Here is a 23,820-nt window from a genome sequence, read left to right as displayed (position 1 = left end):
TGCATATTTCTCTGCAGAGCTTCCCCTACAGCTTTAAATATAGGCTATATATGTATTTATAAATTGCAAGCGTGGTTCTTCTTGTTCCTTAGGCGTCTCAGATTTCCAGATGTAAACAAGGAGCGATCGCCTCCTAGACAAAATGCAAGGCTGCAATAGCGGATAGGGACACTGGGGGCGGGAGGAAATATTACTGTTTTCGATAAAACTGGCCAGTCAGGCGAAACAACGATTCCTAAGCGATTTTATGACTATGAAAAAGTTGCATAGGGTCTCTTTAAATGATCCCTCAGTCAAGTTCTGTAGACTACACAATCATGTGGAAGACTGTTGACTTGACAGTGGTCCAAAAGACGACCAATGACACCTTGCAAGACACAAAAGGTCATTGCTAAAGAGGCTGGCTGTTCACAGAGCTCTGTGTCCAAACAAATGAATAGAGAGGCGAAGGGAAGGAAAAGATGTGGTAGAAAAAAAGTCTACAAGCAATAGGGATAACCGCACCCTGGAGAGGATTGTGAAACAAAACCTGAAGGGGAGATTCACAAAGAATTTTGCATTTCCATTGGAAATCAAGGTCCTAGAGTCTGGAGCTAGAGAGGAGAGGCACAGAATCCACGTTGCTTGAAATCCAGTGTTAAGTTTCCACAGTCAGTGATGGTTTGGGGTGCCATGTCATCTGCTGGGGTTGGTCCGCTGTTTTCTGAGGTCCAAGGTCCAGCCGTCTGCCAGGAAGTTTTAGAGCACTTCATGCTTCCTTCTGCTGGTCAACTATGGGTATGCAGATTTCATGCTGCAGTAATTCAGGCAAAAGGAGCCCCAACTAAGTATTGAGAGCTGTACATGCTCGTACTTTTCATGTTCGTACTTTTCAGTTGGCCAACACTTCTAAAAAAAACTTGTTTTGTATTGGTCTTAAGTAATATTCTAATTTTCTGAGATACTGAATTTGGGATTTTCATTAGTTGTCAGTAATAATCATAAAAAATTAAAAGAAATAAACATTTGAAATGCATCAGTCTTGTGTCATGAATTAATATAATATACAAGTTTCACTTTTTGAATGATGATATGACAACTTTATGATGATATTCTAATTATATGACCAGCACCTGTACAGTTAAGGAAGTGGTATGATTTACAGTAATATAAATTAAATATAAATATGTGCAATGTATTAGCTGTAACCTTATAAGAGCAGAATAGATATGGATATGCAGTATGAACAATGTATGACCAAAATGTACAGAAAGGTGCAGTGTAGTAGCAGTAACTGTATACTGTAGGTGTAGTACATATAACATAATGTAATGTTTTCTATAGCCTCTGCATGGGTGGAGGGAAGGGAGATGCCATGTTGGAGATGATGCCATGAGATTCTCGCCATCTCACTATCTAGTTCTCTGGCATGCCTTGCTATATATTAATTATTAGCATTTTTATTAATAGTTTTATTTTAAATTTAAACCAAGAATTTAATATCTTTAACAGCTAGCACAGTATACAATGTGGTTCAAACGTGATCATTTATTTGCCATTGTCATTCAGCAAGATTATGATTATTATGATAAGAGTGTTTTGAAGAAGTGTGAGGATTAGAAAACTCACTTTTAAACGTATGTCATTTCCTCTTACCTAAATTACAGTTGTAATGACGACTCTCTCGAGCCAATTTCAGTTCAGGACCAGGATTACTCCCTTGTACAAGACTCAGTCCTATGCATTTAACCTTCTGCTGGATTGATCGCTTACGTAACAACAGGGTAGCAGGACACGTTGGCCCTCTGTGCTTGGTTTTCTGCAATTCAGCAGCAACAGCACTCTTCATGGTAAGGAAATTGTCAACTAAATAGTTTTTGTTTTTTTTGCAAATGCATTTTTCATTGTCATATATACAAACAAAGTGTAAAGTGAAAATCAATGATCGGCTCCAAGTTAAACCGTTTCTTTTTACAGGCCAATGAGTTACACCTAGCAACTTGTACCAGTAGTGCTTAACATTGCCTAGATGTATTGTCATAGCAGGCACCTCTTGAATGTGGCGCATGGTTCAATGAGAACTTTCTTGACAATGATCTCACTTACTCAGAATTTCCTCTACACTGCCATATCACCTCTGTCTCCTGATTTGCTAAAACCAGCCCCTACCTGTGGAGGTTGCTGGGGTCTCAAATCCTTAAATGCTTGAAAGAGGAATAGAGCAAGCTAATCATGGTATCTACTTTTCCTCCTCTCCAATCTCATTATGGCCTGTTGCCTGCTCCCGCCTCCCATCCAGCATCAGGCCTGTTGATCTGTTGACAAGATTACACACTACATAAGTCCCGCATAAACCTTGGGAGGGGACGGCTTATAGCGGCAGATGGCTGCTTCCTGCCTTGGGTGGCTGCAGCAAGAGGTGGTTTGACTCCTGAGAACAGGTGTAAAATAGGTCTGCATGCAGCAATAACCAAGTGTCCGATGCAGCACAGATCAAAAGCCAGCCTGCTGTGACTGGGTGACAAGTCACCTTAAAAAAACAGTGATGAACCATGATCAATGCTTCAGACCGAGCTTTTAGCAAAGTCCAAATTATACCCTTTGTATCAACCCCAACAGCTTTCTGTTCATCATGAGTTACTTTCCCCCCATTACTTTTTTTTTCATATCTGCCACTATCAGTCGCGGTGATAGTAAATAACATGTGTAGAGTGTGATACTAATGATCATTTCAGCCAGCTTACATTTCACCTCAGGTGCAAGGTTAAATCTACCTGTAGCTAAAAAAAGAACTCTTCCAAAGGCATGTGCTCTCAGGGCTTGACATGTGTTTTGATGTCAATGGTTGCAATGGTTTGCCCAGTTTATGGTGGAGGTTCTTTTTTTGAAGGTGGCTTTCTTTTTTAAGCCACCAACTCCGAGAGAGAGAGATAGAAGTTTATAGATACAGTTGAACACCATAAATACACACTTTTAGCTGAGCAATTTGAAAATGCTTTCTTCAAAATATGCTTTCTAAAGGGCTAAATCATGATTATTAAAAACAATTGCACCGTCAGTTCCAGGATAGCACTATCAATGATTATAGAAAAAGGGTCCATCAGAAGTAAGCATGAAGTGAGAACTACTGGATGCAATGAAGGCAATGAAAACTAAATAAAAATGAACACCATATTGAACTGTATGCATGTAGAATATATAGTCATCATTCATGCATTCTCGACGTGCTCCATCTCAGCGACTGTGAAGCTCTTTTATGTAATGTGCTGTGAGGAGATCATGTCTCTATATATATCTCCGGTCCAAACCTCATTGAGTAGGTGCTGGACTTGTAGCCTACTTGTCGGACTCCTCCCAGGATCTTGCAGAGCTGTCCGTGAAGCTCACATAATTCTTATTTGACACCTGTTATGTTGACTTATTATCAACAACACATTTAGGCTACAGATTTATTCTAATATTTTAGTTTAGTTTATTAAGACCATGAGCAAACTGAATATTTGCTCATGGTGTTCCACTCTAACTCGCACTTACCCACAAGAGGGAGCTATATACATTTGCAAAACTGAATGCCTTTCTCAAAGCGATTTGGTCAAACAGCACCACACTGTGGACTACCTGCAGACCCCCATAACTTGCTCAAATTCATTTGTTTATGTCTTAAGAGCAAATGAGGCCATTGAACATGCCAGTGCCCTCAAAAAGACAAGTCCTTTCGACATTCTTTACAAACAAGATAGTCAGAATGCTTAGCCATGTTGTCAATGCTGCACTTTTTGTACATTCATATTCAATTTATATTGTATTCTTGCTGTTTGTACTGCAGTGTGGTCATGTCATAAAATTGTAAGAAAGGAAAGACCAGTCTTTTACAGTACTGCATACAAAGGGAAACGAATGTCAACATGAATAAAATGTAAAAGAACAGATTATGACACTGTGTAATTGATCATATAAATATCAGACAACTTTGTCGAAAGCGACTTACAAATAAAACAATAGTTAGAATACAGAGAACAGTTTTAAAAAGTTGGTAAGACTACATTAAGGAGAATAGCAATAACAAACAATAATGTCAATGCAATCAATAGCTGAATGAAAATAAACAATGAAAATAAACAAATAATATCACATAATATGATAATATAATATTCAGATAACTCATACGAATCACTTAATTAATTAAGTGCATGCTGAATATATATGTCTTTTAGCCCCCTCTTGAAAGACCCAAAACTGTACATGTATGAAGGATGAAGCCATCCTAGAGATGGCTTCTATTATAGGCAGGGGTATGATCGTCAGTGCGTTTATTTCACTTTACTCGAACTCTGCTTTCCGCTTTATAACATATTCTTGCCATCATAGTAATAATATAGCATATGCTACGGAAATAGATTACAGAAATGTTATAAGAATATTTTGCCATTGCACTGAACGGCATTCTCTGAATCCTGCTAGTAGCGTCACCCCACAGGTTTTTTTAGATGGGCTGCTTCTGTCACTAGCTATCCAGTCAGAGCTGCTGGGTACTGGAGCTTTTGTTATGTAAAAGGGCCTCACAGCACATAGTTGGTGGGATTCCATATGTGCTGTCATCTGCATTTCATGGGGCTGTCCGCACCGGACTGCACTGCTCTCTGTCTCTCTTTCTTTCTTTTTCTCTCTCTCTCTCAATTTCTCTTCCTCTCTATTTCTCTCTCCCCCTCTCTTTCCTCTCTCTCTATCTCTCTCTATTTCTCTTCCTTTCTATTTCTCTCTCTCCCCCTCTCTTTCCTCTCTCTCTCTATTTCTCTTCCTCTCTATTTCTCTCTCTCCCCCTCTCTTTCCTCTCTCTATTTCTTTCTCTGTATGTCACACTGAAGACATTTTGTAACATGTGTAGAATGATCACATGAAAGTGTGATAAGTTGTTCGCCCACACATGGTTTTTCTATGGCCCAATTTGTTGCTCACACCAAGCAATGTACCACCTGTCATGTCTCATGCTGACACAGTTAATGCTGTGCAGTGTACCCTGTGACCCAGATGATATTCACTTCATTCTCTTTCTGATTTTGGCTTCTGTCTGTTTCATCTGTGGTCATATAAAACGATGATCATTCAGAGATATAACTTTTTATACCATGTTTTTTCTGTTTCAGGCAATTATGCATCTATGTAGACTGGATGGGCTGCTGACACCTAATTTCACAGTTGCCATGGCAACAGAGCGGGAGGGCGCTCGCCGTGTTTAGAGGGAAGAGTAGTAGATGCAGCACTATCAGCCTCATGATGAGAGAGAGGGAGAGAGAGATGGAGGGAGGGAGGGAGGGATGGATGGAGGGAGTAGGAGGAGGAGCCAGTGCCTCTGCAGCGTGGAAGAGAGGGGGACTCTGGGCAGCCCATGCTGGAACATCCCCTACTGCAATAAAACCCCCTGAGGACACGCAGTCTGCTTGCTGCCATCTCTCCTCTCCTCCACTCCACTCCTCCGTGTTCTCTCCGTCTTCTCGTCCGACACTCGTCTAGGTACGCCTGACTCCGGTCTTCACCTCGGTCGCCACGGAGCCACAGAAGACGAAAATGTCCTCCAAGATGCCTCCAGGCAAAGCGAAGCCCACGTCCCCGTTCAGGAAAAGGGGCAGCCTGCAGTACACCGCCGGCTCTGGTAAGCCCTCGTGGATAGGGGCTCTAGGGTTGTTTTTGTCTGTGGGGGGTGTGTGGGAGTGTGTGGGAGTGTGTGTGTGTGTGTGTGTGTGTGTGTGTGTGTATGGGGATGGGGGGGGGCAACTCATCATTTGTTTGTTGTTGTTGTGCTTTTTTAATGTATGCATATTTGCGTGTATGTGTTATGACTGCGTAATTTCATTTACATAAGCGTCACATGGAGATGTATGAAGACCAAGCTTATTACTGAAATTGTGTTCTACTTTTCCTGATTTTTTGTGACTTCTCTCAAGTGGCTGTACTGAATGTGGTCTGCCTACTCACTCAATGCGTACGAGTCGGCAATCTTAGGACCTGTTGATTAGAGAGTGAACAGAGACACTTCTCAACAACTTTAACCATCTCAGTACAGGCAGAGATTTTTCATTGATCTGTATAATTGATTTATCCGAGACTACTAAATACGCTAATTACAAGCATCCATTCATCATATTACATCAGAAAGGACTACCCCACACACCCTTGCTGTAATATGATACTTACTCATAAAAACAAGAAACTCATGATATGTTACCCATTCAATAAGCAATCTAAAGACATAATGCTAATGTAATTTTCTCTTATTTTATTCCATCTGAAAACAATACAATTTCATTGCCTTATAGAAGTACAGGGACAGTATGTTGTAAGTCTGACTAAGAATAATTTCAAAGCATCTCGACATGCAATTAAAATGTGTATCTTGTCACTCTTATATAAGCTTTATGTAAGGATTCATTTGACAAGATATTCTTTGTTTGGTTTGAAAAGCACTGATTTCAGCATCCCCTCCCTACAACAAGCTGATGCCAGAGTTTCAGATGAATCCAATTGAATCTCTCATTAGGATTGGCTCTTGCCAAATAAACTTTCCAACCCTGTGCACCTGGCACAATAAATATCCCCCAATTTCCCTCTATTACATTCCAGCTGGTCTATTCAGTTGGCCTTTTCCATTGTGGCAGTCCCAGGGAATGACATCAGTCCTGAGCCCCTTGTGAAGCGTCTCTGTGCCATCTCGGCCATAATCAAATGTGCTTCGCCACGCATATGAAGCCAGAGAGCCCGCAGCAGTAGCAGCAGCAGCAGCCGCCGCAGCACCTCACTGCACAGCCACAATTACACAAGCTCTGCAGCGTTTTTGCAGCGGTAAGATGGAATAATTGCCAGTGCGGTTGCTCACAGCAGGTGGTCAAACACCGTATGCCATGCGGATTAGTGACTGTGATAGTTCTGTCTCGTGTCAGCAATTATCGTCTTTAATGAAATGATAATTATCAGAGCTGTAGTGGTCTCCAAAGCTCCCCAGCGCTGTTGTGTCTGTTTGGTGGAGGGAGATGCAATTAAGCTCCTGATGTGATAAAAAGCAGGGGGGCGGGGGCTGTTCTGTAAGCCAGGTCCATCAGTATCTCTCATCACGACACATAGGCAATGTGTTTACAGACTACAGCCATTAACCTCAGGCGTGATTCTCTCTTTTCCTGGTTAGTCGTGTCTGTTAATAATGAGGCACCTTTGGTCAGGTTATGGCCCATATCTGTTTTGCTCATAACCTGGGGTGTGTAATCATTGGTTACTCAACAGACAGAGGTTATGACATGATTGTTTGTTGATCTAAGGTGCGCTTCAAATAAGTGAGACCGGACCATCCCTCCTCAGTGGCCCTTCCCGCTCAGCCCAGAAGGATATCTGGGAGCTATGAGCAAGCGGCTGACCTCTGGACTGTGGGAGTGGGCAGGGAGTTTCCTTCCGTCAGTTCCTCAGCTCTTAGTCACTGCTGACGGGGAAGCATCTGTCTTTCTGAAAGAGCAGCTCTGTCTGGTTGACCTCTGCAGTAAAGCCATTGCCATCCACATCAAGCAAAGGGACTCTGAGAGTCACCTCCCTGTCGCTCTTGCCTCACTCCACTGCACAGAAGGTACGATTCTCGTCTTAGACCACCAGAGCTCAGTTGAATCGGAGTATAATATATTATTTGAAATGACAATTTATTCTGTTTTTCATTAGTACATATTGGTTATTTAGTTTGTTGGTTTACTGGATCATGAATAGAGTAGTACTAAACAATGGCCAGTAGAGGGTATGAGAGAGGGGAGATATACCTGTCAAAGGGCCTAAGTCCACAGCTGATGAATGGGTGCAGTGAAAATCAAGGCAGCAGCACCAAACATAATAGCAGCAATCATGCTACATTGTGATTGAGGGAGGTAAAATTAGGCCCCATGCTTGAAGACATCTGTGCTTGCCTTGATTAAGCACAGCTTCTGGTGCAAATGGGATATTTTTTAGGAGTAAAATTGGTGTGTGGCATAACATGAATAGCATGAATTGAATAGCATGAGTATTGTGTGTGTGTGTGTGTGTGTGTGTGTGTACAAGTCCACTTCTGCATCTAAGCATGCGTGGATTCCGAAAGGTTGAGTGTGTGATGCTCATCTTTGTGATTTTAAAGCTCCTCTTGCTGTTCAGCCCCTCAGCACAGCTGCGTTGTACATCAGAAAAGCTGTTTAAGGTGTTATCCCCATTTTAAGTGTTTTTCCTGCTGGTGCCCCTCTTATGCTAATGCGACACTGCATCCAGCATGAAAAGCTTTCAGTGACGCACACACACACACACACACACACACACACACAAAGGGAGGCCTCACGCATAGCAGATGTTGGTCTATGCAGAGGTGTTTCCAAAGCACATCAATGTGATGAGCCCCTTTGTTCTGCGGAACAGAGCTCTATATCACCGCTTGTTCTCCATTCTGCAGAGCTGGAAAGAACTCGCGTTGGTTCTTCAGATAAGACCCGCTGAGACCGTCGGCTTATCAATGGCTCACTTGATTTATGAATGGCGCTCCACCCTAGACCTTAATATGTGACTATGTGATAATAAAAGAGAGGTGGCCATGCCCGTTCATCAGCTAAAAGCAGATAAAAGCACAGGGATGAATAGTTGTCTCTTCCCTGTTGTCTTGCCTTGGCTGATACTCGAAGAGCTGGAAGAATATTTCTAAAGGATTTAGATTATATCCCCTAAATTGCAGTGAAATGTTCAGTAATCATTTCTGAATCATGTCCTCTCTTTTTAATCAAACGAGAAAAACGTAAGCTGATGTTTGCATCTTGGCTGAGATATGAATGTACTGCAGTTTTCTGCATCCATTTATTCCATCCTCTGCTGTGCCCTCTGTAACATGTAGCTTTAGTCTGTTTATCTCCCAACACAGTGGTGAATGACATGCAGAGATGACTAAGATGAATTGTGTGCTCTGTCTGTCTCTCAAAGGCAGTGTGAATCTCATCTAATCTCATCTTTTTACGCTCCCTAATACCCTCTATATCGACCTTCTGTGAAACGATCATACACACACTCACATGCGCTATTTCATACCACAAACACTGCAGTGCCAGATAGCATAACACGGAAGGGGAGGAGAGGAGAAGAGATTAAAAAAAACCCAGCAGGGGTGTTCTGAGATGCAACACTCACTTTGCTTTGTAGCTCAAGCAAACACAGCCGTGATGCTGCCGAGTGTCCTCCCCCCTGCCTCAGTGGCCTACGTGGTATGCTCCGCACAGGCTGCCTGAGATATTTAAATGAGCAGGGCAGCCAGTGACGAAGGAAGGCTTGTATGCACACAGACAGCTGGCCAGGACCAAGCAGGAAGCTGAGGGGGGTCACAGAAGAGGGAGAGTGCATGGGAAGACAACAACAGCAGAACCTCCTGCACAAACAGAAAGAGTGACTGAGGGCAAGCGTGCTTCACTGTCAGGGCTAGTGCGTGCGTGTGTGTGTTTGTGTGTGTGTGTATATGATTGTGTGTGTGAGAGTGTGTTAGTGTGCATGCGTGAGCGGGTAGAGGCTCCTCTCTGACTGGACAGAGCTGCAGCAGCCAGCCCTCCATCCATCCAGCCGGCCGCGGGCTCACTGGGCATGCTCCATCTCTCTACACGCGCACAGGCTCTTGCCCGGCCAGCTGCCACATCACTCAGCAGCAGCAGCAGCGCTAGAGAAGAGAGGTACGCAATAACAACAACAGCGGCAAAAAAAGAATCATAATTCTTCCATCCGTCGCTCTCCCCTGCTCTCTCCTCCTTTTCTCCCTTTCTTTCTCTGAGGACCTCTCCTCCTCTCCCCTTGTCCCGTTCCTCCCCCTCCCTTCCCTTCCCCTCCCCTCCCCTAACCTGCTGTTTTTCCACTGGTTCTCCCCTGGGAGCAATGCAGTCTTGTTTGTGTGAGGAAGGTGAGAGGGCTGGGATGGACAAAGGATGTTAACTAAGTGGGCTTGTGTGTATGTGTGTTTGTATACTGTGTGGGCTTGTGTGTTTGTATACTGTGTGTGTGTGTGTGTGTGTGTGTGTGTGTGTGTGTGTGTGTGTGTTTTTGTATACTATGTGGGCGTGTGTGTGTGTGTGTGTGTCTACTATGTAAGCTTGTGTTCATATGTGTTTATGTACTACACATGTGTGTGTGTGTGTGTGTGTGTGTGTGTGTGTGTGTGTGTGTACTATGTGGGCTTGTTTGTGTGTGTGTGTGTGTGTGTGTGTGTGTGTGTGTGTTTTTGCATGTGTGTGATTACAATTGTCATCTTTGGAATGCTCTCTTTGTCTATAATGAGAACACAATCCAATTGCGTCAATATATCAGGTGATGACAACCCGAGCTGATTGGGACTGATGGCTGAGGAAAGAGCATTGTGAGGCTAATTTCCAGTTGTCCAGTGATTGCATTATCAAGTACAGTACCGCACAGAGAGCTTCTCAATACCCTTGTTAACGTTGGTGTTTTGCTTTCTGAAAGTCCTACCTGTGACCTCTCAACCTTGCCGCCAGGACCATATTCTGAAGGGTCATATCATGTGTAAAGCTACTCCATAATGCTTTCAACCCCTGAGGGACCTGTCAGTCTCCGCTGTCATCTAAGTACACTTCGGCTTCTCAGTTACAGGTTATCTGTTTGGCAACGACTAAAAGATAGCAGTAGAGATCAAAATGACAAAGCTACTAGCCTTCAGACATCTCTCTCTCCCTCCCTCTTTCTCTCTCTCCTCTCTACATGTGAACAGTATATCCCTGTGTAATTCTCAGTAGGCCTATGCAAAATGGCAGGCTTATTAATCTCACATTTGGTTGACCTTAAGGTTGCTTTCTCGGGAACTCTCTGACAATTCCGTTTGTTCCCTTGCTAACAGCTAATTACATTATAACAGTTACCTAACAAGTTCAGACCTCGTTGCGTTTCTTCTAAAATGCAGAAAAAGCTGGAAGCCTGTTAATGAGGCATCCCACAGAGCAGACCACAAAAGCACCGCTGTAGTCTCAGCGACTTATTCCAAGACGTCTGATGTCACACAAACTGGACATGACCACAGTCACTCTGCGAGTTTGTTGAGCCAGCCGCATCTGTGAAATATGTTTCCCCACTGGATTTCCTCTTCGGTGTGCTTTACTCCGACGGGGGATGAAAACTGTGTTGTGTAACCAGAACGCCGGGCTAAAGCCAAATATAGCAGCCATTAGGAGATTAGAGTCAGCGCTGGCAGCCTCAGCTGTCTTTGCCGCTGGCCGCATCCTGCCCGCCCTCTGTCCCGCCGGACGCTGCTCGCGCCACCAATATGCCCTCTTAGCTGCCACACGCCTCTCCGCTCCACTCGGCAGAGATGCCCAACGGACGCCAACGGGCCCCATCACATACGATTTCCAAAGCATGTCCCCACAAGCACTGATGCACCACCTCCAGTGACGTGAGGGCCGCTCAGAGGGAGGACGTTGATCAAGGAGTATGGCGACAGGGCTGAGGACAGAGGACAGACCCTCGCCAGTCTTAAAACGGCGCCAGCGTTAAAGACACATACAGCGCTGTCCATTTCTGTGGTTGGGCTGAGGTGCTCGTGCCACATCTGGTGTGCTGTTCTGTTCTGTAATGGAAGTTCAGTGACAGCTGCTGGCTGTGAAACCGTTCTGGATCTGATCCGGAACGTTCTGTCTGTCCCAGAATGGGCCTCGAATCTGGGCCTCTTAAGTGGGACTAGTGAGAGCGAGTGGAGAGGGATGTTCTCTCAGCAGACCCTCTTTGAGAGTGCTGGTCAGGAGCAGGAGAAGGGGGGCTAATGGACTCTTTTGTTGGTCTCCAGCACAGCTTGCTCACAGCAGCCATGAGCAGAGCTTTGACACAGGGCCACTTGCCCACCCACCTACCCTCCGGGTCCAGCCGCTAACATACACTCTCTCTCTCTTTATCTCTCCCTCTCTCTCTCTCTCTTTCACTCTATCTCTCTCTTTCTCTCTCTCTCTCTCTCTCTCTCTCTCTCTCAGAGCAGCAGTGATTCAGCATAGTGAAGTGGGAGGTGATGAGGAGGCGAGAGAGCCTGGAAAACAAACAGTGATACCGCGTGAGAGAGTGTGAAAGAACGAAATGGATAGATGGAGTAGAAAAGAGAAGGGGAGGGGGGGTTTGGCTGCCCTAAGCTATGCACTCATCTCTCCCTTGTGGAGGCTGTCTGTGCATCTCTGTGGGGAAAGCAGGCTCCACAGTTAGTCCTAATGGTCTCACGCGGCTCCTTGTTTGCACACCGCTGGGGTCCTTGTGGAGAGCAATCAGGGCGGCCCAGCAGACGCCCTCTCATAATGATCGTTGATTAGCACTAGCCCAGTGACTGCGAAGACAGGCCCAGTGAAACTCTGACAATGTGACAGGAGGGAATTGAGTACTCATGGACAGTCTCAACCTTTGAATCTAAAGGAATAATTCAGAGTTGTGTCCCTGTTATGATCAAGCAAGGTTATAGGTATCCCATAAATGGCATTCATAGAAGTACAGCCTATGAATGCATCCTGTCCATCTCCTGCTTTTGTCTAGCACCAGTGTAGGCTGGGTAAACCCTGCCTGATCTACTGGCGATTTGGATTTTGCCCTGCAGCTCAGGCTGGAAAACTGCACATCTATCTCTCCTGCTTCCTGTCCACATTTGCTGGGTCCAATCACAAACTGGCTTATCCACCAGGCACACCCGGTTCGTTGGTCTGATTGGTTGAAGGACCATTCAAGCGTACAGAGTCATTTGAACTATGCCCATTGATCACAGCTCTTGTGCGGTAGAAATAAAGTGCAGACTCCCCAGATTAATGTTCAATCTTAAAAGATTGAGCTTAGTATGGTGATAGCCAGACTAGCTCCAACGCACAATTTGACAGCTTATTGCGTGCCTTTGTCTGCCAGGTTTAAACCGGTATAACCCCAAAGCACATTTTGTGTAATTCCATCAGGATGACTTGCTCATCACTATCTAAGCTGTAAATAATTCAGATCTGTGACACTAATCAAACGCTCTCCTGGCCTCACTAATTACAACTCATGCATTGTAATTACTGTTTAAATGAACTACTGTATGCAGCATCGACTAAGTTGGCTCTTAGCTCTGACACTCAAATGTAGGCTACCATCAACATATTTGCTGTGCCTTCATAGACGGGAATGCTTGTGATTTTCAGAGTTTCTGAAGTGTTGGAATGTTCAAAATAGTTACATCCCTCAACTCAGTGACCTGGTTACTTGTGACTGAGCCTGTCACTTAGCATATTTTTTTGGAGCAAGCTCTGGCCTCAAAACACTAAAGCCTGGCCTGGTCCAGACTGTGGGCCTTCACAGTTGCGCTCTCTCTCCGAATAAGCGATCCCGCTGGTTAACTGTGGGCAGCGGTCCCTCCAGCAGCAGAGGTGATGAAATATTCAGCAGCAGAGTGAATATTTCATAAGGGACCACAGTTTAGGAACATTAATATCCTGTCCAAGGTTTGTGCGTTGTGCGCCGACACCGGAGACTCCGGGCTCAACATGTGTGCCTGGGGGCTGTGGTGGAGGAGGCGGCAGTAGGCCTTCAGCATTCCTTAGAGTTGTGAGATATCGATGCATGCAGACACAAGCGTGGCAACAAGTGCAGCGGAGAGACAGTGCGCCGTATTTACCGGTGAGTGGCCACAGCTCGCTTTTCCACCTGAATGGTCCATTGTCTCCAGAGGCGCAAACAGCTGCTGACCTCATGCTCACTTAGCGCTGCAACCCCTGACCCCACCCCCTCTGCGTCGACTTGGTCAGCTCTCACCAGCCAGTCCCCAGGACCACTGTTTACAATCCAGCTGGCTGGACATTGCCACAACACACTTGCGACAAACCTCTGAATCGTCAGCAGACTGGTGTTTATCTCTCTTTCTCTCACCCAGTGGAGGTGGGTGGGTGGTGGGGAGGGAGGTTCACAGAGGTTGGTGTCTGACTGGTGAAACAGTTCTTTGATGGATCTCTCCTTCTCTCTATTCCACCTCTCTCTTCTTCCCTCCCTCCCTCTCACCCCTCCCTCTCACCCCTCCCTCCCTTCATCCTTCTCGGTCTCTCAATCAGATCTCCGTGCTGGCCGCCACCTACTCACTTCGCAGCACTCGTTGCCTGGAAACCCTCTGGCCCTCAAGCATTGCCCTATCGACCTGCGCACCTCCATGGACGGCAAGTACAAAGAAATTGCAGAGGTGAGCACCTGTCCGCAGCAAAGCCAAAACACACACAGTCTCCTTGACTACCTGTCGGTATGAATTTACGAGCGTGTTATATGATGTGTGATAATCCCCTGACCAGTCGTGTGCTTATGGCCCTTGGCCCCTGGGCCGGCGCGGCCGTAGGAGCTGTTCTCTCGCAGTCTGGCGGACAACGAGATGCGCAGCGCTCCCTATGAGTTCCCCGAGGACAGCCCCATCGAGCAGCTGGAGGAACGGCGCCAACGACTAGAGAGACAGATCAGCCAGGATGTCAAGTAAGAGAGGCTCGCTCTCCCTCTCTCATTCTTTCTTTCTCTCTTTTTTTCTCTCTCTTTCTCTCTCTCTCTCTCTCTCTTTCATAACAAGTGCTATTATTCGTCATACTGATGTGCTCATTTTGCCTGGTGATTACAAGTGATGGTGTCTTTTAAGAGCCGAGGATTTGTGCAAGCACAGGATTTTTGGATTATTAAATTAAATTTGCACAAGATTAACCAAAAAGAGGCTAAAAATGTTATTTTAATGAAATGGATGCGGCTGCTTTTGCATCAGACGCGCATAAATGTTTCTGCCGTTCACATTGCAAAAGAGAAGAGAGAGGAGCGCTCTCATCAGCAGCTGAGGCAGCAAGCAGACCTCTCTGTGGGCTAATGTCTCTCGGCCCGTTCATCACTGGTCTCCGTTTGTGTGCTCATCAGGCATGAGCCTGATATCCTATTGCGAGCCAAGCAGGAGTTCATGAAAACCGACAGCGCCGCAGACCTGGAGTAAGTGCTCTCTCTTTTGCTCTCTCTCTCTCTCTTTTGCTCTCTCTCTCTCTGCTTCTTTATCATCACATGCAGTTTTTGCGTGATCAGAGAAAGAATTTGGAGTTGCACTCTTTTGAGCGTGTGTGGATGGCTGGTCATTGTTTTGTTATTGGTTGGCTAAAGTGGAAGCTTACCTGGTTCCTTTGTCACCTCATCAGACTTCTGAAAGAGCAAACTCAAGCTCCTATGGACGCGTGCCCCACCGAGAGAGAAATGCCTCCGGAGCGGGAGTACCAGAGGGTGGCCATCTCTGGAGAGGAGAAGTGTGGGGTCAGTATTCGGTCAGGAAGGATACCGATAATTACAGTAGCTGCCAAACACATTAATATTGCATTACACAGAACTATTAGACAAATGCGCCCTGGTTTACGGGTCATTAGCTAATGACACCAGCAGCAGCGGCTAACGCGTTCTGCGAACTTTCACATGATGTGGTCGGTCTGATTCTGATGTGAACTGTAATGTCTCACGACTCTTGGCAGGTTCCCTTCACAGATCTGCTGGATGCTGCCAAGTGTGTGGTGAAAGCACTGTTCATCCGGCAGAAGTACATCTCTCTGTCCATGCAGAGTTTCTGCAGGACCACGGCGCGCTACCTGCAGGAGCTGTCCGAGAGGCCCCTGGACCTGCCGATGTACGAGGAGATCCCGGAGACCTCGCTCACCTCAGGTACAGCTCTCCTTCACAGCGCACGTGTAGAAGCAAAACATTGGCGAACGGCGCCTCTGTAACTGTTGTGTCAGACTTTCAGGATGTGTGTTCGTGAAGTGACAGTTAATAACCACAAGTTTTCAAGTTGTGAGTCTCTGTGGCACCTGTACGAAGCACCTGTGCTTGTCATACTTGAAAGCGGTTATAAGTAGATCTGTGATGTGACCCGACATGTTTGTGCTCCACAGATGCCCCTGTGGACCCCCCGGTGTCTGAGACCCACCCCTATGAGAACACGGACCCCACCAGCATGCCCTCTGACATGGGCTACGGCTGCAAGTCGGTGGACGGAGTCATTCATGTGTACACCAAGAAGAGCATTATGGACATGTGAGAGGCTTTTAAAGCACCTTCTTTTGTAACAAGAGCCAGCTATTAGGCTTACTGTAATTAAATCATGCACATCTCTACACATACACATACACAGAGGGATGTACATACTGTATGTATGCTCCCTGTATTTTAAGGAAGAACATTTATTTATTTACAATACATTATTCATTCACAAAGAAAAGTGGTGTCTTTAAAGGTTTGATTTTCCTCATTTTATACACATATATAATTTCAATTTATTAAATACCATTTCCAAATGGTTTCATGAACTTATGAGCACAACTGTATATATTTACATTTACCTCCATTCATCAGGAGCACAGAGTTGGACCTCCCCTACCCAGACCTGAAAGAGTACATTGCTGACATGAATGTTATGATGGCGCTCATTATCAATGGACCAGTGTAAGAAGGCTACATGTGTATTTTAAAAAATAACTTTCTCTACCAAGTATAAAACATTCAACATACAGTATATAGCAAGCTTATTTCACTATAGTTGACAACACTTCAGACTGGACTCACGCATGGGGTTTCTGACATTTTGTCCACACAGGAAGTCCTTCTGTTATCGCCGCCTGCAGTATTTAAGCTCTAAGTTTCAGATGCACATCTTGCTCAATGAGATGAAGGAACTGGCGGCTCAGAAGAAGGTTCCTCATCGAGACTTCTACAACATCCGCAAGGTGAGTCTGGGCCAGTCAATCCTGTGGCCAAATACAACAAAGCACACACTCTTATCTGATAGACATGGATAAACAAATGGCCAAGCTTTTATGAAGAAATGTGATGCATCAGTGCAGGGCAGTGGTAGTGTAGTAGATAAGCTAGCGTGCAAGTTGCCGGTTCAATTCCCGGCTTCCACCGTTGTGCCCTTGAGCAAGGCACTTAACCCAGCGCCGCTCTGGGGACAATGTAATCCCTTGTAATGTAGTTCCCATATAGAAGTCACTTTGGATGAAAAAAAGTGTCTGCTAAATGTAATGTAATGTACCGTAATTTCCCAACTGTTAGCCGCGGCTTAAACATTAATTTTGCAAAATGTCATCAGCTATAAGGTTGACACCCGGGGGCAGTTAATGGTATTGATATGGGTTTTTTTCTTTTAACTTACATAGAAGACTGTCCTGTGGCTAATACACAGGAAATGACTGTGATGTAATGTAATGTAATGTAACGTAACGTCAGTCTGCTGTGCTTGTTCTCCAGGTGGACACACATATCCATGCGTCATCCTGCATGAACCAGAAGCACCTGCTCCGCTTCATCAAAAGGGCCATGAAGAAGTATCCGGGGGAGATTGTGCATGTGGAGAGGGGTAGAGGACAGACGCTCATGGAGGTGTTCGAGAGCATGAACCTCACAGCCTTCGACCTGAGTGTGGACACCCTGGACATGCATGCAGTGAGTGGCTGCTCAGAGGCCAACGGGGAGCCATGCTGAGAGGGTTGTGGTGGAGGAGGACGAGGCTGAGAGTGTTTGACTGATGAGAATTTGTTAATTCAACAACATTAATGGTTTTAATTTGTAAATGGAATTATATAAAAAGACAATTATGACCGTAAACAGGACTGTTTATTTAGATAAGTGTAAGTGTAAGTATGACATCTAATTGTTTTGTTGCCTTTCACAGGACCGTAACACTTTCCATCGTTTTGACAAGTTTAACGCCAAATACAATCCTATTGGGGAGTCCATCCTGCGAGAGATCTTCATCAAAACTGACAACCATGTTGAAGGCAAATATTTTGCACATATCATCAAGGTAATTCCAAAACATGTACAATAAAAATTAAACTGCAAATGTAAGTTAAGTAAGGGAAAATATAACCTCACGTCTTTGTGTGGAAAGACTACAACATTTAAGAACCTTCCACATCACCTAAATGGAGGGACATTGAACTCAACAAAACGTAAAGCCATTACATAGCGCCGTACAATATGCTGTGTGGTTACATAGTTCTTCAGTTTCTGATTTGTGGTTCTCAACTGGTTTGCCGTGACAGAATGTGAGGTGCACCTCTGACTTTCGAGGTACCCAATGTCTAGTTTCACGAAATGGGCTATAGAGGGGTGTTTACTGTAAATGCATCAGTGACACAGCTTCTTAATTAAAACAGTTTGTTAGGTAGTCAGAGATGCAGCTTCATAAAGTCTGGATTTTAGTAGGCTACCATATGTTGCAATTGCTATTTTGCTGATTCAGCAATATAGCAACAATTTGAGGAGTGAGGATTCTCACAACTTTGCCAACATGATTTCCTTTGTTGAGCAATAGAATAAAATCTCCTTTCCCAAGGAGTCATAACTTGCCTTTCACACTCATAATATGGAAAAATATGGGCATATGAAAATGAAGACCTACAATAATGTTTGTGACATTCATCATAATCAGTCTATGTGCCCCAAAAAGATTGAGAACCTCTGGTGTAGAATATTTTGCTTGTATGTGTAATGGTCGCCCCCTGTTGATGAGACATTATATCTGCACTACAGGAGGTGATGGCAGACCTAGAGGAGAGCAAGTATCAGAATGTAGAGCTGCGTCTGTCTATCTATGGTCGTTCGAGGGACGAGTGGGACAAGCTGGCCAAGTGGGCAGTCAAACATGGCGTCTACTCAGACAACGTGCGCTGGCTGGTTCAGGTGCCTCGTCTCTTGTAAGTCTCAGTTGTTGTTGTTGTCTTTTAACCTTTAAAGGTGTAACCGTCACACACCTCATGCTGAATCACAGTACCAATCCTCAGCACCTTCCTGTGGATCCTTGTTTTAGTATCTTTATCTTTAGTATATTTTACTGTTCTTTTTAGTCATGTTGATTTGTTATTTTATGGTGACCATGTATGATGAAAACGTAGGAAACCTTAATGAAAGAATTTATGACAGTTGAACCTACGTCCTTGAAAAAGGATTATGTCATAAAAAACATTGTTAGATCAGCATGACATTGGAATCCATAGCAAAGCTAGTCTGACCAATCCCACCTCTGTCTCCACAGTGATGTGTACCACACCAAGAAACAACTGTCCAACTTTCAGGAGATGTTGGAAAATATCTTCATGCCCCTGTTTGAAGCTACCATCAACCCCGCCAGCCACCCTGAGCTACACCTGTTCCTACAGCATGTGAGTATTACTGTACAAAGACAAGGTTTTAGGACCCAGAGGACTGCGGGAGTCATGAGCCGTGTTTTACTGAAGACTGTGAATCTTTGTTGTAGTTGGTGGGCTTTGACAGTGTCGATGATGAGTCCAAACCAGAGCACCACATCTTTAACTTGGACAGTCCACTTCCTGCCAACTGGACGGAAGAGGACAACCCTCCATACTCTTACTACCTCTACTACATGTATGCCAACATGACTGTGCTCAACCACCTACGCAGGTATGAATCATACCGTATGACCAACAGGTAACCAACAGGTTGCCAGAAAAATCCCCCTCATCACTTTATAGTAATACTGGCCTGAACAAAAGAGCTTTTGTATTCAATATGTATGTATTCATATTGAATGTATTCAATAAATAAAAAATAGTAGAAAACTAGACTGAATGAATAGAAAACTAGACTGAATGTACCAATTGTTCTATACTAAATGCATATAATGTTATTTATATGACTTATCTAATACTATATCTGACTATATCCCCTTCATAGGAGACGGAACTTCAACACGTTTGTGCTCCGCCCCCACTGCGGAGAGGCGGGCCCGATCCACCACCTGGTCTCTGGCTTCATGCTGTCTGAGAACATCTCGCACGGTCTCCTGCTGAGAAAGGTAAGAGCAATGCTGCAGCACCCCCTTGCAAGAATCTAAATCGGCGCCTCTTGCATCGTAGGTGGAGTGAGTTCGGCTGTGAGGGTGGCGGGTCCACATGGCTGGGGCTTGATGTTGACCCCCTGTGTTCTGTGGACCTTTGCAGGCTCCAGTGCTGCAGTATCTGTACTATCTGGCCCAGATTGGCATCGCCATGTCCCCTCTCAGCAACAACAGCCTCTTCCTGAGTTACCACCGCAACCCTCTGCCAGAGTACCTCTCCAGAGGCCTCATGGTGTCCTTGTCCACCGATGACCCCCTCCAGTTCCACTTCACAAAGGTCACCATCTCAGCATTTATGTTAGAAAATAATAATAGTAAATAAAGGTTTTACACTAGCAGTATGGTTTGAACAAGTGTGTGTGTGTGTGTGTGTGTGTGTGTGTGTGTGTGTGTGTGTGTGTGTGTGTGTGTGTGTGTGTGTGTGTGTGTGTGTGTGTGTGTGTGTGCGTGTGCGTGTGCGTGTGCGTGTGCGTGTGCGTGTGCGTGTGCGTGTGCGTGTGCGTGTGCGTGTGCGTGTGTGTGTTGCATGGTACGTGCTGCAGGAGCCACTGATGGAGGAATACAGCATTGCTGCGCAGGTGTGGAAGCTGAGCTCCTGTGACATGTGTGAGCTGGCCAGGAACAGCGTGCTGATGAGCGGCTTCACCCACCAGGTGCATACGCCCTCCTCAACCCACACACCACCACTATACACACACACACACACACACACACACACACACACACAGACAGACAGTCCCATTTGATTTACTTTATTTGATTCCACTTTACAAGTCAAGTCTCATTAGGAATCAACTTTTCTGAACAATCCAGTAGATTCATAACCTGACTCTCGCCAGATCCTTGTAGTTCTCTACAACGCCTCTAGTGGGGCATGGCGGAACTACAAGGGTCTGGCGAGAGTCAGGCTAGTAGATTAAAGCAGTTCAGCAATCTATTATGAGAACACATGTGCGCTCAAACTCTCTCTACTTATTCGCTATTCCATGAATTTCACATTTCAACATTTCACTTTCTTACACACACACACGCGCACGCACGCACGCACGCACGCACACACACACACACACACACACACACACACACACACACCCTCCTACACTCCTACTCTCTCTCTCTCTCTCTCTCACCTTTGACTGAGCCAGATCTCCTCCTCTGCAGGTCAAAAGGTACTGGATGGGGCCAGACTACTTCAGGGAAGGGCAGGAGGGCAACGACATCCGTCGCACCAACGTCCCTGACATCCGCCTGGCCTACCGCCACGAGACCATGTGTGAGGAGTTGAACCTCATTACCCAGGCCATACGCACGGAGGAACTGGACACCATCGAGGAGGAAGGAGCCTTCTCCATGAGCCCTGCATCAGCGGGCCAGTGAAGATGATTATTCAGTGAACACACACTTCTCCGCATGGCTAATGAACGGAAGGGAAGAGCCCGTGTTACACTGCATTTCTCCTGCAAAGGACCTCATGTGAATTTGTTATTGTAGTGCATCATGCAGTATGCCAGATCATCGACTTATCCCTTAAACATGTCTCCCAAAAATAGGATTCCTCTGTACCTAATTTTCTACTTTTTGTTTTTCATCCTTGATTGTCTTTTTTTTATTTTGTTGTACTCTGTTTGGTATGTTGTTGTGATGGTATTTTTGGACTTATTTATTATCAGAGGATATCTCTTCCTGAAAGAATTATGTTGTTGCCAGGAATTTCCCTGTCAGTTTTTGACTAAATGTGAGTAATATTTATTTCTGAAGAAGAACATACTGAGTGAATACATGTGTGTACAAATGTGTTTGATCTTGTTGCAGAATGTGAGAGAAATGGAAAGCTGGTTTGTGACTAAGGTCAACACATCAAAGCTTAGAACTGACATTAGAATATATTTTCTTGCAAAGAAACTGTCAAAACAAGTATACTGAAGGCAATAAAAATACAAATTGTATGTTTTGCAATAAAATATTTTTATTTGTCTCACGACAAAGTTAGCCCTTGTGGGTTAGATTGGAGGTATATCTTCATGAGTAAAGATATAATAGAATGTCACTAAGAGGTCTGCAGGGCCCTTTTTCTAACCAATAACATGGGATTGAGACAAAGAAAGGATAAGAAAAACAACATTAGAACTGGTCCTCACAGAGGCCTTATTTTTCAGCTTCAATGACAGTGGTCTGTAGAATTATGTTTGTGATGGGGACAACTGTGACTCTGGGCTCCAGACCAAATTAGTTCCCCAAATGAATGGTGACAAGCCCAGGAGTACAAAGAGTGTCCTTCTAATTGACATGACACGGTGCAGTGAATGGCAACAATGCAATTGTGGTAAACTGTACAAAAGATTTTGATAATGTTAACAGGTTTTAATAATATTTTTGTTCAAATTTATGTGAATGTGATTGAGCTATGAAATGGCCTATCTCGATGCAGAGTTCAAAAAGACTGGCTTCAGAAAGTAGGAATCCTGCCATATTTGCTCTGACCGTTCTCTAACTCATCTGAATCCAACTCCTCAGCCAGGTATATGGGCTAATTAGTGGAATCACCTGTGTTAACAATACAGTGCATGGTGTAGGACCTTTACTTTCTGAAGCCTGACTTGTATACCTCTACCATTTAGCTTTAGGTTCTGGATCATTTTAAGATGCTGACTATATTGTGATGTCTTGTTTGTTACCTGCAAATTTGGTCTTATTTATTTTGTTTATTTTCTGTACATTGCTTTTTTTTTTTTAGTTTATTTGCAAGGGCCTTGAAAAGATGGCAGCCAACATTAGATCAAGCAGGTTCAGTGAATGCAAAATTGAAAAGTGGAGCAACAAGAAAGAGTGAAACTGTAGGCCTGTTATGAAGAACAAACATGTCTTGTGTAAGCACTAGGCAGTAATTACTGCAATGGAAGCTACACTGTAATGTGCAAAAAAAAAAAAATCCTAGTCCGCACACAAAAGTTTCTGGTGAAATATGTTTTGTTCATGTAGAGTAGGCGACATGGAAAAAGTAGGTCCTTCAGACACGTTCTGAGAGAACAGGCTCTTTGATAATTTATGTCGTTGTCATTTTTTTCGAATAGAGCGGTAGGCCTACCAAACTTACGTTTCAGAAAAGTATAGGCCTATGAGTACGTAAGGCTTTAAAAATCACCCCTCCAACAAGACTATTAGCTTAGTCATGCTGTCGAGAAGGTTAGGCTACTCCTACTCCCTAGTCCCTATCAAATAAAACCTTGTGCATGCAGGTTGCTCAGTTGTATAAAGCATAAAAAAATAAAAATAGAGGGATATGTACCCACACAAATATTTACAATCTACCTTGGCATTTCCTGTTGCCAAGCAGCATAACATCACTACAGATGCCGGAGCTAGAATTTGGTCTCTGCACTTATCTGATCCGTGAATTAGTGAACACTCACAGCACAGTGAACACACAGTGAGGAACACACACTAAGCCGGAGCAGTGAGCTGCCTTGAGAGCGGCGCTCAGGGATCAGTGAGGGTTTAGGTGCCTTGACATTCTGATCATAGATGCTGTACAGGTATGACAGGACAATTGCTGATTCATAAATCTAATTGACAATGACAGTTAGGATTTATTAAGTTAGGATAAGATAGGAGGTCTGAGATAAGATAGGACACAACCATGCGTTTAGGAACTGCCTCTGTCATAGGAAGATAGGATTTTTCCTGTCTTTGAAGCTTAAGTTAAGATAGGACAACCTGGACAAGTTAGGATATTTTTTTGTTATGAGGCCCCTACTGAGTTCCACTCTTTGATTTGACATCTGTGTGATTTATGTGACATCAGTAGGCCTACTCCGAGAGCAATTCAACAAAGAATAATGGATGTGAAGTGAGTATATCTCCACAGCTCAATCAATCCGCCTGCTGTTGAAGTACATTTTTATAATTTTATTATTTTATTATTGCAATAATAATAACCAATGTTGACTGTTGGCCTAAGTACATAA

At 44.4% G+C, this 23,820-nt stretch overlaps 1 protein-coding gene across 3 annotated transcripts; it reads left to right on the top strand.

Moving 5' to 3' along the window:
* The first annotated feature begins 5,353 nt into the window (after positions 1-5,353).
* Positions 5,354-21,844, top strand: ampd2b (adenosine monophosphate deaminase 2b). Of its 3 annotated transcripts, none has more exons than XM_062540438.1 (18): positions 5,354-5,629; positions 14,052-14,176; positions 14,327-14,457; positions 14,881-14,949; positions 15,150-15,261; positions 15,474-15,660; positions 15,891-16,032; positions 16,351-16,440; positions 16,592-16,721; positions 17,245-17,439; positions 17,669-17,800; positions 18,532-18,695; positions 19,034-19,160; positions 19,256-19,419; positions 19,693-19,813; positions 19,959-20,132; positions 20,398-20,508; positions 21,017-21,844. In XM_062540438.1, exons 1-18 carry the CDS (start codon positions 5,545-5,547, stop codon positions 21,230-21,232), a joined length of 2,475 nt encoding a protein of 824 aa, XP_062396422.1. In that variant the 5' UTR covers positions 5,354-5,544; the 3' UTR covers positions 21,233-21,844. The 3 variants fall into 3 exon arrangements, with proteins under 3 accessions (XP_062396422.1, XP_062396424.1, XP_062396423.1); XM_062540440.1 differs by lacking the exon at positions 5,354-5,629 and adding an exon at positions 9,528-9,677; XM_062540439.1 differs by lacking the exons at positions 5,354-5,629; positions 14,052-14,176 and having other exon boundaries at positions 14,433-14,457; positions 14,772-14,949.
* Positions 21,845-23,820: the final 1,976 nt, after the last annotated feature.

Source organism: Sardina pilchardus, chromosome 7 (assembly GCF_963854185.1).
Source record: "Sardina pilchardus chromosome 7, fSarPil1.1, whole genome shotgun sequence".
Lineage (NCBI taxonomy): Eukaryota > Metazoa > Chordata > Actinopteri > Clupeiformes > Clupeidae > Sardina > Sardina pilchardus.
Note: the sequence above shows the minus strand (reverse complement) of the source record. Positions and strands in the feature narration are given on the sequence as shown.

What these genes read in the sequence shown, in the direction of transcription:
- ampd2b (XM_062540438.1), top strand. Translation starts at nt 5,545, where the DNA reads ATGTCCTCCAAGATGCCTCCAGGCAAAGCGAAGCCCACGTCCCCGTTC. An exon ending in GCAGTACACCGCCGGCTCTG is followed by an intron (nt 5,630 to 14,051) that starts GTAAGCCCTCGT and finishes TCTCTCAATCAG; the next exon opens with ATCTCCGTGCTGGCCGCCAC. An exon ending in CAGATCAGCCAGGATGTCAA is followed by an intron (nt 14,458 to 14,880) that starts GTAAGAGAGGCT and finishes TGTGCTCATCAG; the next exon opens with GCATGAGCCTGATATCCTAT.